The sequence below is a fragment of the Amblyomma mixtum genome, chromosome 5 (assembly GCF_055824585.1).
Source record: "Amblyomma mixtum isolate Tamu chromosome 5, ASM5582458v1, whole genome shotgun sequence".
In the NCBI taxonomy this organism is placed as follows: domain Eukaryota; kingdom Metazoa; phylum Arthropoda; class Arachnida; order Ixodida; family Ixodidae; genus Amblyomma; species Amblyomma mixtum.
In genome coordinates, this window is record NC_143016.1 from 49574668 (window position 1) to 49590461 (window position 15794).

The window sequence follows — 15794 nt, forward strand, 5'->3', positions numbered from 1 at the left end:
TCGTGAGCCACGAAGTCTTGCTAGTGCGGTTCCACGGCCAAAGTAGCGCTATCCTTAATCTAAGAGCGCATCGCTAGCCCTCGGACTACCCAAAGCCTGTATTTCTTTCAAAATCTGTCATAGACATCTTTGACAGTGTGTACTGAAGATAGATATAAATTTTATATATATAAAATACAAATCAATAATGCCAGTTCTGGAGGTGCTCACAGACTGGACGACAAATGCAAGACTTCCGAACCAAATTTATTGTCTCTCCTGCCTGGCCTAAGTGGAAGCACCTGCCTGTGAGGTTACCTGCCTTCGCGGCAAGGCTTCTATAGGTCAAACTGTGCACAGGTTTCTTTGTCGTAGGCCATCACACCTTCACCGCAATACTCCTGGTACTGGTCGATGCAGATTTGAGGGACATCATCTTTTACTTCAGGTGATACCCACAAAGTGCATTCTGTGCAAGGAGCAAAAGGATAAAATTAATGATTTGAAGAAAAAGTGGCAGAAGCAATAGCAAACTTTACAAAGTAATAAATGCGACACTGTGGTTTTAATTCGTTCCGTGAAGAAAACGCAGCTCGCAACAAAGACGCACTGTAAGTTAAACTAAAAGAATTTGTAATTAAGCACGCAAACTTTTTTTAACAACCAGGAATGGCGAGAAAAAAATTGGCAACCGTAATGCTGCAATTTATGCGACCATCATTGAAGGGGAGCTAAAATACTTTTTATAAATGATGCGCTCCCACCTAACAAACCGTTATTGTCGACAGGATCATTTTATTGTTTTTTATTCGACTAACGCTTTTAACGCCTTCGTTTTCACCTCTCTTTATCTGGAGATTAGCGTTCTTCCGTCCTTCCAAACCTTGACAAAACTCCAGAAAGCAATTAAATCACACGCGGCAAGCTATAATTTTTAGTTGAATTCAAAACCATGCTGTCTGAGTGCCAGTATGGGCAGTGGCCACACAGTGGGCTGATTTCGGTTTTGCCGACGCGTGCTGACTGTGCTGTGCTCCCTTGAACTGGCATGCAAGAGGTAGGAACTTGTGCAAAAAGGGCTTGCTCCCGTGATAGTTAACGTAAAACTCATGGCACAAGAACAATAGCGTTGATAAAAGTGGAGTTAATTTCACATAAGCAGCAAAGCGTGAGGGGTAAAGAAAAGATCTGCATAGAAGACACCGCGCAAAAGCTCAATTTTCTCCGCTTATGAATGCCAATATTGTCCCGAGATGCCCACAGTGAGACTGCTCGAAAACGTCTCAACTTTTAGCCCGTTGCATGGACGGAATTAGGACTACTTACGTACTTTGAATCAAAAGCGTTGTCTTGTCATGAGCTCTGTTGCGAGGTTCATTAAAGATCCCTTCCTTTTTACTCAGACGTCTACTTATTCGCATACGGTAGTAAGGAAATGCATTCACTAGGTTCACTTTTTGTCGCGAAGAATTCACGCGGTTTTATGGTCTATGGGTTGCATGTTCGCCTTGTAATCTGAAGGTCCTTGGTTCAAATTCCCGCACTGTGGGAAGAAAATTAATTTCGCTTAGCTGCAGACGTCACAATCTTATGGTGTGGTCCCGACGTCATGCGAGACTTGGTGACGTCACTGCTGCTGGTCAACGCCGCAGCATTTCGTTGGCAACGAGCCGTATAATGGTTACGCATTCAAAAATGATGAGCACCAAACCGTGCATGCAGCCCATGCCTCGTGCAATGTGCCCCCATCTACGTCGTCTAATGTGGGCGGGCGTTCGCTAGACGCAGGCGAACACTTCGAAGTACGCTGAATTTGCAACGGCTTTCGAGGAAAGTATAGTTTAAAGGTGCAACACGGCCGCTTAGATCGTGGGCAAAGCTGGATCAGCTGAGAAATGTCGAAATGTTGGGAACACTTGGTCGCCGTCCGGGTGACGGCGCGCAAACACAAGTGCGACGAAATGTGCGAATAATGGTGTGTTCACTGAGGACGCTCGGTTTCAATACAGTTGTGAACAAAACGTGTTCCATTATTCATGTGCGGCCAAATATTAAAGGGAAGCTGAAACGGTTTTTTGAGAATTCGAGGTTATTGAAGAATTCGAATCAAGCTTCTAGATAAAGCATGTAAAGTATTTTTGCACTAGCATTTAAAATGGCGACATAATCGTCGATTAAAACCGCGACGATGTTTAGGCTTGGCCTCGCTACGTTGGAGGAGTGCGAGAAAACTCGGCATTGACGTCATTGTCGCCGGAATTTCGGATGTTCGCTGTTTGCGCCAGCATGCTGCTGTGCGTCGTCAGGTGGCGTCAAACAATGCATCGTGAGCTTCAACTTCGATGGCATCGGTTTTCTTCCATAGAATAACCGTTTCTTTGCTAGAAACGTAGTGCCGTCATACGTGACGTCATTATCGGGGCCTCTGCCCGTCGCTGTGCACTTCAGAGAAGCTGAACGCCGACGACGACTTTATTCAGCGATTACGCCACCATTTCAAATGCTAGAGCAAAACGATTTCGCAGGCTATACGTGCACATTTTGCACATTCGGCAACCTTAAACTCACCGAATTCTAAAACCGCTTCAGTTGCCCTTTAAGGAGCGGACTTCAGCGTTTGAAATTTTCTTATGTGTTCCGTAGAAAAGATAGTTTCCTTGGCCCGTGGCCAAGCGCACCAGTACTATGTGCTAAGATATGCAAAATGTTTTCTAATCTCGTTCAGGTAGGCTTGAGTATAGTTTAATAGGTAAGCGGGCTGCGTAATCGTATGGCACAGACAGACTCGTGCATTCATACAGGAGGGTGGACCTAAGCGTAGTACGGCCTGGACCATACTTTTTCCTTTTATTGACATTATCGTGACGTAACTTGTTCCATTTATAACACATTTATACTGGCGAGTTGTTAATGCTACAAAAGCGCGATTTGTGTGCTCGTTACTGTATATTTCATTTTGGTGTAGCTGAAACGTGAAGTTAATGCGACGCCTCGTGATAACTGACGAATCGAATACACACAGACGCGTTACACAAGCAGGAATGTGACTTTGAAGTTGGGAGAAAGAGCACGCTGGAATCCGAGTGTGATTCTGAACATTATCGTTTCAATCAGAAGTTATATTTTCCTCAATGCTCATAAAAACAATCTAATTCTGCGTATGTTCAATTAAAATGTTCAAAGTTTTACGAGGCAACATAAAAGTCAAATAAAGAAAAAGTCAAATATAGTCATAAAAGACAAATTATATTGTGCAAAAACTTCGCTACGCCGCACGCGGGAGCCATCCACATCGCATTGAAATGAAATAGCTTCTCCTTGCTATACGCAGATAGTTTCTCGATCGTGCGTCTGAAGTTTTTAGCATGCGAATTGTATGTAACCTGAGTAAATAATTACAAGTGAACTGATTCCAAGCGTCAGATCGGTCAAGCTCACCTTGCCTGTTGTCGAATGGAAACTCCATGACAGCGCAGTTCTTATAGTCGGAATAGATGAAATGGTTCGTGAGCTTATTGTCATAATCTGCAAAGGGTCAAAACAAGCAGAATAATTTATTTTTCTATCTCTTAAATAACCAACGCTCTAAGCTGACTTCTATCATTTAAGGCTGCCGCTTTCAGCTGTGTTTTGTTCGCGTAAAAAGAGTATAAGGGGCGATTTTTGCGGAACCCGGTAAGCGTTCGTGAAGAACGGCTCTCTTATAAGCTTTGCTTTCACCTTCAAACTCAGTGAGTGAGTGAAACTTTTTTTAAGTGATTAAACATCCCCTAGGCATTTCTGGATAAATTAAATGTGGAAACAAGGTCTGAATTGCTAGTGTAACCTGTTACTTTTATTCATTTTGAATCAAGTATATGGCGTGAAATTTGTGCATTATATTAAGCTTTGTGAGCAGCGTGTTTTGAGATTAAAGTTAGGAAAATGTTCTGGAACTGTCCCTTATTTTACAGACCACTGCACTACATCCGCCGGTATCAAAGTGGCTTCATGTGTACTGAGTGAATATTGATGCACAATGTTGTAGTACTACTACTGAGTCTCATTGGTAGCTGATTTCTAAGCGTTTGCTGAAACAGGTACAAGAGCCGAATAAACATGACTATCGAAAATATTCGGGATATCATGAGGGGCTTGCGGAGGCAGACGTCTGCTAAATGGTATGCCGAGGTACAAGCAACCCTCCAAACTTGTGTTGACAATTTCGCAAAATGGGTCAGTGTTTGTAAACAACAATAGTCAAAATTCAGGCACAACTTTCAGGGCATCGGAAGTTACCAGGAAACAACATTTTTTTTGTGATTTACGTCGAAATCCTGCTGAGTATAATTGCCGTCTCTACTGGATTAATTATCTGTGCATAAAACAGGCAACTGAAAATGCAGTTACTTTGGCACACATCTTTCAGTTTAGATCCATAGTTTCAAAAGAAGCGTTTGCTGCAGCCGCAGAAGGATAATAAATGTTTATAGTTCAATCTCATAACTTACAAGGGGTGCAGGAAAAGCATATGTGATTCGCGTATTTCCAGCAAGGTAACAACGGCGGAAAACTGCAATTGTAAACTGCAACTGTGTAGGTGGAACAATTGCGTCAGCAACGTACGTTCTACTACAAGTTTAGTCATAAGGCAACAGCCCGACGTAAATTACACTGAAGGTTAGCATTTTTGCACTTTAAACGCTTTACCTGCTGAGGTTTAAGATAGGCTTTAGCATTTTCTAATTCTCTATGATGTTTCGAAGATTAGGCCCGTTTATTTAGTCTTTTTTATTGGTGCATATGGTTAAAATTACTAAAAAATGTTTTGCTTTATTCTCGGCTGGCATTGCGTCTGCAAGGCACAATAAAGGAATTATGCATAACGGATTGATATTTACCGTCATTCATCGTGAACACGTTGGTGTCAGGAGTCGTCCCAGGATACACACGGAAAATTATGTCTCGTCTGGAGTAGAAGCCATAAGTGGTCAGTAATTTGGTGCTCGTCGTTGTCTAAAGGCTCACATTTAATTAAATATAGTGTCCTTTTAAAGAGGACACAGTCTCATGGAATAGGCCAGTCTTCACTCTCAATACCTGTAATTATCTTGTCGGCTAAAGCAATAAGATGAATAGCAAATCTCATCGAACAATAAGCATGCGCCGAACACAACGGAAACAATTACGAAAAATCCTTTGATATGTGCCGCGCGATAAGGATATAAGCTAATTTCGTGCCGTGGTCGCAAGAACAGGAGCAAGCGAAAACAACTGTCAAAAGTAAGCTGACCAAATCTTTACTCGGCCCCATTACCCCGTGAGCTGGCGAGTCCTTGTGTGTGCAGCAAACAAGTTCTGCTTCACACCCTGCATCTTGCAGTAGGATGCGTTTTTAAGTACATGATTCCTTTCATTGCCTTTTTCTAGCTTAATAGCATCGATCCCCCGTTTGTTTATAAGAAGCATATGAGACGACGACTCTTCATTGGTCCCTTCAGCCACTCAGCGCATTCTCTTTAACAAAAGTTTATTATAATAAATGTATTTTTAATATAACTTCCTGGAGAGGAAACCTAGGTGCAATAAACGGCCAATAAGCTGCACTGATATACACAATTTGGAGCCCTTTCATTCCGCTTCCGATATTCAGCAACAACATTACTGTTAGTCTGCGCCGTATAACTTCGCTATTCGGCACTACAATTTTTTAAATGAAGTGAAAAGTGAACTCTCTTCATTATCAGCAGAATTTTAAAGCTGTACGGAAGAGACACATTTAACGAATTCGAGCGGCACTGTTTTTTCTTTACGGCAGTGTTTAACAGTTTTTCTGGTCATAAAATCCGTGCAATTCCACAATAGCTATTAACAAGAACTGATTGATCACACTCTATCTCAAGGTGAAACAATGCGCGAGAAGTCTCAGTTGACACATACTTTTCGTGTCCCTTCAAACCCTTGAAAGAGAAAATGTAGGTGGCGCTTAGGGGATTCTTTTTGAATTCCGTCCGTTCAGCAGTGAGGCAATCGAGGTCACCATCCTTGTCAAGGTCGTAGAAAGCGACGGCAGATGGAAAGTTCACGAAGGCCTGCAGCGAAGGAGAGTGCGAACTTATTTATCTGGCTTACTAAGCATCTTTTCTGGTTCAAACGTTTACCCTTAACTATTAACGGCAACTTTGCAAGGATTACACAACTTACTATCATATTAGCTATTATCTTCATCTTGAAGAGAAGTGCAGCGGCATTTTTCTCGACATTTTAGTTTGAAAACAGGGGAAGAAATTTTTTGTTGCAATGAAAATCATGCGCGCTAGCAGCTTTTTCATTGTGGGCTTTAAATATGTCGCACCCTCTACTTTGTATATTTATGATTTAGCTAGTGAATCGTTCACCATGATGACGGCACCGCTACCGAGCACCGCTACCGGGCCCTACTATGGGTCCTTCCGCTTTCCGTTCGGAGAGGATGTGCTTGAAATGGTGTTACCTTTCACTCGCATTTAGGTGTTCGTCACCGCTTAACGTTTGCTCTCGACCCATTGCTACGAGCGCGAACGCTTACGCAGAGGCAGGGATTTTCTCCGCTTGTGATTCCTGGCCGCTCCTTAACACGCCGCGCCCTTCGACGGAGGAAGGAGGCACTGGCCCGAGCTTCTGCACGTCATTGTTCCTCCGTGCGATTCACGACAGCTTCACCTAACATGTCAACTGAAGGCCTGGCAGCGAAACGTCAGAGCTCCCGGCGCCCCAGCCCCGGTTTCCCAAGCCGACAGCAACACCCTAAAAGGTAGCCCAGCGGCTGAAGGCCGTAATTATAAGGCGGCCCCGGAGCGGTGTTGCGACGCCATATAGCTCAACACACGATCGTACTTGCTCTGCGGAGCTTGTGCCGGTTTGCCGAAAGCTACGAATAACGGTCAAGCTGCAGGCTGTCTTCACCATCTTATTAGCAGGAAAAAAACTGGAAGCGATTGATAGTTCGATCCACACTTCTTGCTCACATTCCATAACCTACGTCCGCGATAGACACATTTAAACACGCTGGAAGAATATAGGTCACTAACTCTCACCGCGGACGCCTAGAAAATGCCCAGCCTCCCTTGCGATAGCACAAGCAGTCCGTCGAGTCCGTAATATTCACTTCTGGTAACCATATCCTGGTTTGTGACGTCCCATGGTATTAATCGTTTTTGACGAAAGGAAATAAAGCAGTAATTGTCTCACATCTCGGTGGATACCTCAGCTGCGCCTTAAGCGAGGAGAGGAAGGTAGGAGTGAAAGAAGAAAGAGAGAAAGCGCTGCCGTAGTGGAGGTCTCCGGAATAATTTCGACCGCCTGGGGATCTTTAACGTGCACTGACATCGCACAGCACACGGGCGCCTATGCGCTTCGCCTCCGTCGAAAGGCGGCCGCCGCGGCCGGGCAGGAGAGCGTGCGAATTGCTTTAGAGGAACGGAAAATGTTCAGCACCTGTCTCGCTTCTCAGTAGACACATCAACCACGCTGTGAGAGAAGGAAGAAAGGCAGCAGTAAACTAAATAGCGAGAAAGGTGCCGGAAAGCTCCGGAATAAATTTGACCACCTGGTGATGTAGAGGGTTGAAAAGTGCAATACATGGCTGAGAAGAAATTCGGACAGCTTGTTTGTTGTCGACAAAAGGTTTACAACTTAAGCAGATTCTGTTTAACTCGACGTTATGCTTTTCACTCAACCAAAATTGACAGGGAGCGTGATTCTGAGAAATTCTTTTAAAACTGTGAGAACTAATTTCCATAAAAAGACAAAAATTAAATAGGATAGGTTACTAGCCATCAGTTACCGGCAACGTGTTCAATGAAGGCCGACGTTTTTCTGCGCGAATTGTCTTAACTTCTGCGCCACCGTTACGGCCACTTGTTCGTCTATCGCGTCAGAGGTACCCCGAAACAAAAGCCAGAACTGTAAATTTATGCTAGAACCAGGATATAACTGCAAATCGAACAGCCATCAGTAGTTTTCATTTTACAGTTTCGCACTCACGATGTTGGAATGCTTTGCAGTCCCTCTTTGTAACAAATAGTTTCTTGCATCAGACTGCTTGCCCAGAGCGCACTCATGTTGTTACTGGGCAAAATATGCGGATGTCCACAAAGGAAGCGATTAAATTCTTTGCGTGTCAGTTCATTTCCTGTCACTTCCACCTCGTTGTTTTTATAAGTAAGCAAGATTTATAGTCGTTTAGAAATGTCATCTCTATTAGCCATTTGAGAGAAATGGTTTTGGTTTGGTCTGGTTTTATTGGTGTTTAACGTCCCAAAGCAGCTCAGGCTATGAGAGGCGCCGTAGTGAAGGGCTCCGGAAATTTCGACCACCTGGGGTTCTTTAACGTGCACTGACATCGCACAGCACACGAGCCTCTAGAATTTCGCACTCATCGAAATTCAGCCGCCGCGGCCGGGATCGCACCCGTGTCTTTCGGGTTAGCAGCCGAGCGCCGTAACCACTGAGCCACCGCGGGGGGGCTAAATGGGCTAAAACAAATGCTGCATAGTGCACTACTGCACGCCGGTCCCAAGTCCTAAAAAAATTCTCCCTGTACTATCGCAGTGAAAAGAAACGCGAACAACGCGGCGCCTACGTGCTTCGCTGTTCAAATTACTTTTCATCAAGTTTTCCTTGGATGGTGAGAAAGAGATGTTAGAATCATTTTAGAATGCATCACAGACGACTCTAGTGTCTTTTTGTCACCATGGAAGTAAAAGCGTGATGAAAAAAATACGAACACAGGAGCGTCTAGGCTCCGCTCTAATTGCGTTTCTTTCCATCGCCCCTGTACATGTCTTTCGTTCATGTTCGCACCATGATATTGCCGCAAAACTTTCTAATAATTATTTCGTCATGCTCACTGCCGCTGGCACGCGGCTTCATGCCTTTGTCGGTGACGCAAGATGTGACCAGATTTATCTCGAATGATCTCAGCCAGGAGGAACCAATTCAACTTTGTTCCAGAATGTTGTGGTTAATTACAACGCTATTTCTGGAAAGCTTGTGAGCTTTGAACTGGACGCGGCCGAGAGCGTCAGGCATTCTGTTCGACGACCGCCGCTGAGTCATTCACCTCTTTCTAGGCGCGAGACAGCCCGAATAAAGAGTTCCTTTTGGAAGTCTTTTCGCTGTCTTCCTGACTGCCGAACTGCCGTCATCACTACCTGATAATATGTACACACATTTTTTTCGAGAAATAGTAGCACACGCGTCATAAGCCTAGAGGTTTTGGTTTGCCCTGTTCAGTTTTTTCCTAGTGCACTTCAAGCGGCGGAAATGCATATCACTTCATACTCACCTTGAAAGCATTCGGCATATCGCGTTTCAGTTGGTGGTCTGCTTTACTAGAGGCAAGCGGTAAAAATAGCAGCAAAGTGCATACACTGCCTAACGTCAACGGAGCAAGGCATCCCATGGTACGCCTCTGCAAGAGCACGCAGTTCATGCAACACACAAGCCTTCGAAATCGTTTAAAATAAATGTGTCGTCTGTTAGATCCCTCGTATTTTTTTCATGCTGTTTACTTCTTAAAGCCTGTCACTTTTTATCGGTACGCTTGTATCCGCGGCGCAGTTCAAGCATGCCTAACTGCGGCCAACGATCTCGGTGCAAAAATACCGGTAACAGAAACAAAACAAAGCAATGAAAATGACCTATTTGCACTGCCGATGTCCGGGCCCACATTATAGCAGTGACTGTTATTGCTTGGTCTCCATCACGTGGAGACACGGGTAAAAGAGAGCGCTCAGAGAGAAGTTTTTATGCTCTCGTGTGCTTCCCTAGTCTATTACGCTGGTACTTGGCAGGAAAATAACAATATAAAAAAGGTACATCTGTCGTTTTTTTTTAACAACGTCATTCACGATGCAGAGAACACGGTTATCAAATTGTGGCTTCCCAGAAATCTCATGAGCTGCGACAGAATCCGGTTCTTTTGCATTTGGCATTCTTCCTAGATCCGCTTAGTTTGCATGTTTCATTTTATTCTGTTTGGCTGTGGTAGGCCAATAGCAGCTTTTTGTCCAGTTAGGTTTATCCAGAAGGATTATAGAGCGAGGCTACTAAGTGAGAACATACCACTACTAAAATATCCTTTTTCTGTGGACAGACGTTTGCACGTGTTTTTGTACTAGTCATCTGGGTTCTAGCTGTCACGTAAGGGGTTTGTATAGGGCACCTTCTATTCGAACCTGTACATGACAACTAGAATCCAAATGGCTCCAATAGAAACTCATGTACATTTGTCCACAAAAACATGACTTTTTCAATCAGGTAGTCAGTCAGCCATGTTCGTACGGATTCCCTTGGGAGCCGTCGGGCAGAGAGCCAGATTTCTTCAGTTTGCTTTAAGAGCCGTTTATAGGGAAAACAAGGTTAAATAAGCACGCTGTGAGCCTTTTTTGCCCTCATAAGGATTTGGACACGACAAGCTTAAGCGACATTACATCGAATGAAGTGAAGCCGGTCACGAGTAATGGAATTGCTAACATAAGTATTTATTTTTGTGTTATTTGCTTCAAACACCTGGCATTGCTTCAGAAAGCATAATGCAAATTGCATTCATATACGAGCAGTAAATATTTATTATCGCAATTTTACACTGAGTGATTTCGCTTTCTCTGTCAAAGCGCCGGGCTGCATTGTGATGATAGAACAATGAATGAGCAGCAAATCTGCTTAAGTGGGCTCGAAAAATTGCAAAACGAAGGCTGCTGCGTCTTTTGTTGATTTACGCACGCTGAACATCACAGCTCCTTTCGGAACTCCGGCAAACTTGATACGTACGGCAATCGGCTCGGAAAAGCCAAGCATGCGGGGGCCAGCACCGAGTTCTCAAACGAAGCAGTTAGCTTGAGAAGATTTCAATTGGAAGTGCGCGTATGCAAACTATGTTTACACGTTGCACTTTGCTTTACTATAGTACGCCGACGTCGATGCTTGGTGTACATCAGTTTCGCTGGCCGTTTTAGTGGCGTAGTCAGGCGGCAGTAGACATTTCCGTTTTTCGCATTACGATGCCACGATTTCTCATCGTCCCTACCGACCGACGGCACTCGCCGCATTCACTTCGTTTGACCGGCTGCCATGCCGCGAGACTTCCCCTGGTCCCGTGGCTGTTGATTTTTCCTCCACGTTTTCCTGCATATCGCTGAGCAATCAGCCCGTGTATTCGACAAGCGTGTCCTGCGAGATAATACACGATACACGAAGTGCGAAATCTCCAGGCGCTTTCGTTCAGAATGAAATGGAAGCTGCGTTGAGTTGGTGTCATATCAGCGCTTCTTTTGAGCCGGTGCGATCACTTAGCGGTGATGAGTGCTAGAACCAAAATGTGAAATGCTTGATAGCCAGGTAACATGTCGACATCTCGTAGAACAGGGCTTAGTATGTACAGTCTTTGTCCAAAATAACCAGGCTGCATGGTTTGCTTCTCAGTCGTATAGTAAAGCTATTATGCCAGCCCTCAAGCTCTAAATCTCTGTATGGTAAGGAGAACCCCTGTTCTCAGCCTTGAGGAACTTTTTCATCTATAGGGAAGCCGTGAGGGCTCTACTATACGAATGAGAAGCAGACCATGCAGCCTGGTTACTTTTGTCAAAGACTGTACGTTCTATTATGTTCTAGAACGTACTAGAACATACACATTCTAGTAGTATTTAGTATGTTTGGCCTTGTCTGCAATAATTAAATTGGCCTGATTTGTTGTGCACAAGCGACGCCGACGACTGCTGCCGGGCGGCTATAGCTTTACTCGACAATACGGCTTGCATCGTCAAGCAACGGTGTTTCCCGTTCATTGTACCTGCGTTCTGAGATGTAAGGTATTGCCCGTTCATTGTACCTGCGTTCTGAGATGTAAGAAATTGTATATTTCGGGCCGCTGTTGTCAGAACTATGCTGGATGTCTATTTTCATTCGCTTAAAATTGTGAACTGCCTCTCTAAAACTGCCGACATCGTCCACGCGAACACAATGAATCCCTATTGATTGAGGTTGATTCAGGCTTCTGCTTCAGGGAATAGATCAGAGAACAAATATAGCTGCCGTCATTCGGTTAAAACAAAGATGAAAATGCTGAAATTCAATTAAAACTGGTATACAGCCTCTTCGCTGCTTGCAGCTTAAAAACCTGTGTGTTGTGACAGTGCACGATCATTTAATCTTCCATCATACCACGTGGAGGCTTACGAAACAGTAAGGAGTTGTACATAGAAAATTCCCGCGTTCCTTAACGTTGAATTAAATGAACATGCTTCGTAAATATAACCTGACTTCGCAGTTCAGATCGTCCTTCAATAAACCTGCTCTACATAAGCAGCCAACAATTAAGTGATAGAGAAATGTGCACAATGTAACCAGCCACTATCTATCTGGTGTTGCGGAAATAAACGCACGCCGTAGAGTGCTTCTCCCAGCTAAACGAGCGCTTTGTTCGAGCTCAAATTTCGCACAGAAATGGCATTTGGTCGGAAGAATTGTTTCATGCTACATCTGTTTGGGTTACTTGCCTGAATAGATAAAAAAAGTCGTATATTCGCATCGTCTGCTCCGACGGCGAAGGAAATCAGGATTTGCTCTCCGGGATCGCACTGGTGGCGCCATCTCGTTTGTTGGCCGTGAAGATTCAGCATAGGATAGGAGTTCGGGAGCTTTGAAGACACTCTTTCAACTGGTTTTTAATGGTCACAGAAAAATTACTTTGGCCAAACTAAGTTTTCAGGAAACTAACTTTTCTGTGACCATTAAAAAACCATTTGAAACAGTGTCTGCAAACCTTCCGAACCCCTCTCCTTTGCAGAATCTTCCCGGCCAACAAACGAATGGCGCCACCGGTGCGATCGCTGAGAGAACAGCTTGATTTCCTTCGCCGTTCCAGAAGACGATGCGAATATACGACTTTTTTTTGATCGATTCAGGCATGTAAATCAAAGAGATGTAGCACGAAACAATTCTGCCGACCAAATTCCATTTTTGTGCGAAATTTGAGCTCGAACAATGCGCCCGTTTAGCTGGGAGAAGCATTCTACAACGTGCGTTTGTTTGCGCAACACGCGTATAGCCTTTATAGATTACGAGAAAGTATTTGACTCAGTACCCCACTGCCGTGCCTCAGTGGTTGCGGCGCTCAGCTGCCGGCCCGAAAGACGCGGGTTCGAACCCGGCCACAGCAGCTGAATTCCGATTCGATGGAGGTGGAATCCTAGAGGCCCGTGTACTGTGCGATGTCAGTGCACGTTAAAGAACCCCAGATGGTCGAAATTTCCCTAGCCCTTCACTGTGCCGTCCCCCATAGCCTGAGTCGCTTTGGGACGTTAAACCCCAATTAAGCAAACCAAACCATTTGATTCAGTCGAAACCTCAGCTGTCATGCAGACATTCTGGAATGAGAGTGTAGAAGAGCTTTATGTAGAAACACCAGAAGATACCTATACCGACTGCACAGCTTCGATTGTTCCATAAAGCCAGCAATGAAATTCCATTCAGGAAGTCTGTCAGGCCTGCAAACAAGATCTCTCTAATGCAATTGAACGCCCTTATATAGGAGGTATTCGAGACCTGGATTAGGAAAGTTGGAAATAACATTTAATGGGAAACACCTCAGTAATCTGCGATTCGCTGATTCGCTGTTTTCTGGTTGTTGCACATCTTCTTTTCCATAAAGTGGACGGTATGTCTCCCGAGCGTGCATGAGGATTTCACAAATTTGAGCGGCCGGCCATGAACGTAAATTGTTGTTCATATTGAACAACCACCAGGAGTTATTTGAAGCTTTATTCTACACTGAACCTTATTTATAGGTCGCATTATATTCTTAGTTAAATAAATATAAGCTTTTAACCAAACGCTGGAAATGGCTAGCCTCCATATACAGCTTGCCAAATGTTCACAAGTCCTCTCGCTAAAGCAGCCTTATGTCCAAGCCTTAAGACATCCGAATATTAACGATTATTCTCGTCCTACTAGCGCGCTCATGAAAACAGTCGGTGGCGGCGATGTTTGTAATGAAGTATGCCGCTTTAGGATCCGGTCTGGTGCTGCCCGGAGTCCTGTTCGTTTGCTCTTCCGTGAAGGCATTGTTAAAGCACTGATGAAAGTGCCTGTGAACGTCGGCGTCACTGCAAAAAGTCTTGGGGAATGCTAACTAACGTGCTGCTAGGCACTGCCCGTGGAGTTATGTCCGAGTTTGGTTATATCTCCACTGCTTATCTTGCAAAATCGAATCTCAGCAGATTTATCTTCAAGGGGTGGCTGCGCATTAGTCAATTTTCCCCGGGCCTTCAGCGGCACATCATCATACAGGCCATTCTTTCCGTTTCACTCAAGTTATTTACCAATTTCCTGGTACACTATTGCAGTTCTAATTTCTATATTATTGTGGTGTCATTACTTGGTGACTGATAAGTATGGGCATGGTTTGCTCTGCCACTTGTTGCTGTTACTATCGGGAGATGTTCTTAGCAATCCCGGCCCCGGTCCTGATACACCGGAGATGGTTTTTGATAGCGGTGCTATTTGTAGTACTTACGCTGCGAAAGGCAAATACAACAATTTGCCATTCGACATTCTTTCAGGAACTAGACACAGTTAAACAGCAGCAGAACTCTTTGATCGCGTCTTTGCAAGTCTTTCTAGGCAGCAGCGGCGTGAGAGAATGACATACTTTCCCTGAGTCAGACTGCAGAGGGTGGTGTTTCAAGTGGATCATCGTATTTTGTGGATTATAAATCCTACTGCTCACATTTGATTTGGTTTGGTTTATTGCGGTTTAACGTCCCAAAGCGACTAAGGCTATGAGGGACGCCGTACTGTAGGGCTCCGGAAATTTTGACCACCTGGGTTCTTTAACGTGCACTGACATCACACTGTACACGGGCCTCTAGAATTTTGCCTCCATCGAAATTCGACCGCCGCGGTCGGGATCGAACCCGCGTCTTCCGGGTCAGCAGCCGAGCGCCATAACTACTTAGCCACCGCGGCGGTCTGCTGCTGACATTTACTCTTCGGTACACTCTAACAGCATATTCCAGCCTGGGTTTTCCACACATTAAAATACTTTTAAGAGTCGTATGAAATCCACATTACGGCATACTGGAATCAGTCGATTACGCTCGAGTGCGTAAGGTTACCAGTTTTCGGTTTTTAATGCTGACCTGTAACTAGCCAAAAGCTGTTGTACATAAGGCTGCATCACTTGCTAAACCTCCGTCTTCGTCACGCCTTTCTAATTGCGAAGGTTGTTTGGTTTAGTTATGTATGATTTAGTGACCGCCCTTAAATGAAAAAAAAAAGCTGTCAAAAATTGCATTTCCTATCTGTTCTAATAATTTCAGGTTAATTTTTGTTATTTTGAACCTATACTCAAATACCAAAATAAAATATTTGTAAGTATGCTAGGATTAAAACTTTGAACATTGTCACGGATGTGTGGAAAGGGAAATTTTTCCCCTTGTTATATTTCTCACACTCTAAACATATCCTGTATTCAGTACCGCTTAAAAATGGCCGCATGCTCAATTTACCGCAAGAGACAAGTTTATGAAGTTCAATGCTGGAAGAAATCACTGAGCAGCCGATGCAGCTGGTCGTTGCAATAACATTTCAATGGGATCAACCTTAGGAGCCTCATCCCTAATAAAAGCTGTCGTTGTTATAAATCATTAGGTCGATGACGTCACAAGGCCGTGTCCCTCAATTTAATTAACAGATAGAGAAGTCGCCAAGCCGCAAGTGACATCGGCAAACTGGAAGTGTTCCGACACGTGTAGTACTGGCTTGCCTTATATACTATGACACCCGAGACAGAG

The 15794-nt window shown here is 44.3% G+C and overlaps 1 protein-coding gene across 1 annotated transcript; it reads right to left on the minus strand.

Annotated features, from left to right (window-relative positions):
- Positions 1-317: 317 nt before the first annotated feature.
- LOC149342083 (male-specific histamine-binding salivary protein-like) lies at positions 318-9403 on the minus strand. Its single transcript, XM_089544383.1, has 5 exons — positions 9287-9403; positions 5899-6050; positions 4860-4927; positions 3418-3504; positions 318-448 (listed from the first exon to the last, which is right to left on the minus strand). The coding sequence occupies exons 1-5, from the start codon at positions 9401-9403 to the stop codon at positions 318-320; spliced, it is 555 nt and encodes a 184-aa protein (XP_089400509.1).
- Between the last annotated feature and the right edge of the window lie 6391 nt (positions 9404-15794).

What these genes read in the sequence shown, in the direction of transcription:
- LOC149342083 (XM_089544383.1), bottom strand. Translation starts at nt 9,403, where the DNA reads ATGGGATGCCTTGCTCCGTTGACGTTAGGCAGTGTATGCACTTTGCTG. An exon ending in GGTTTGAAGGGACACGAAAA is followed by an intron (nt 4,928 to 5,898) that starts GTATGTGTCAAC and finishes CTTCTACTCCAG; the next exon opens with ACGAGACATAATTTTCCGTG. An exon ending in CGTGTTCACGATGAATGACG is followed by an intron (nt 3,505 to 4,859) that starts GTAAATATCAAT and finishes GACCCTTTGCAG; the next exon opens with ATTATGACAATAAGCTCACG.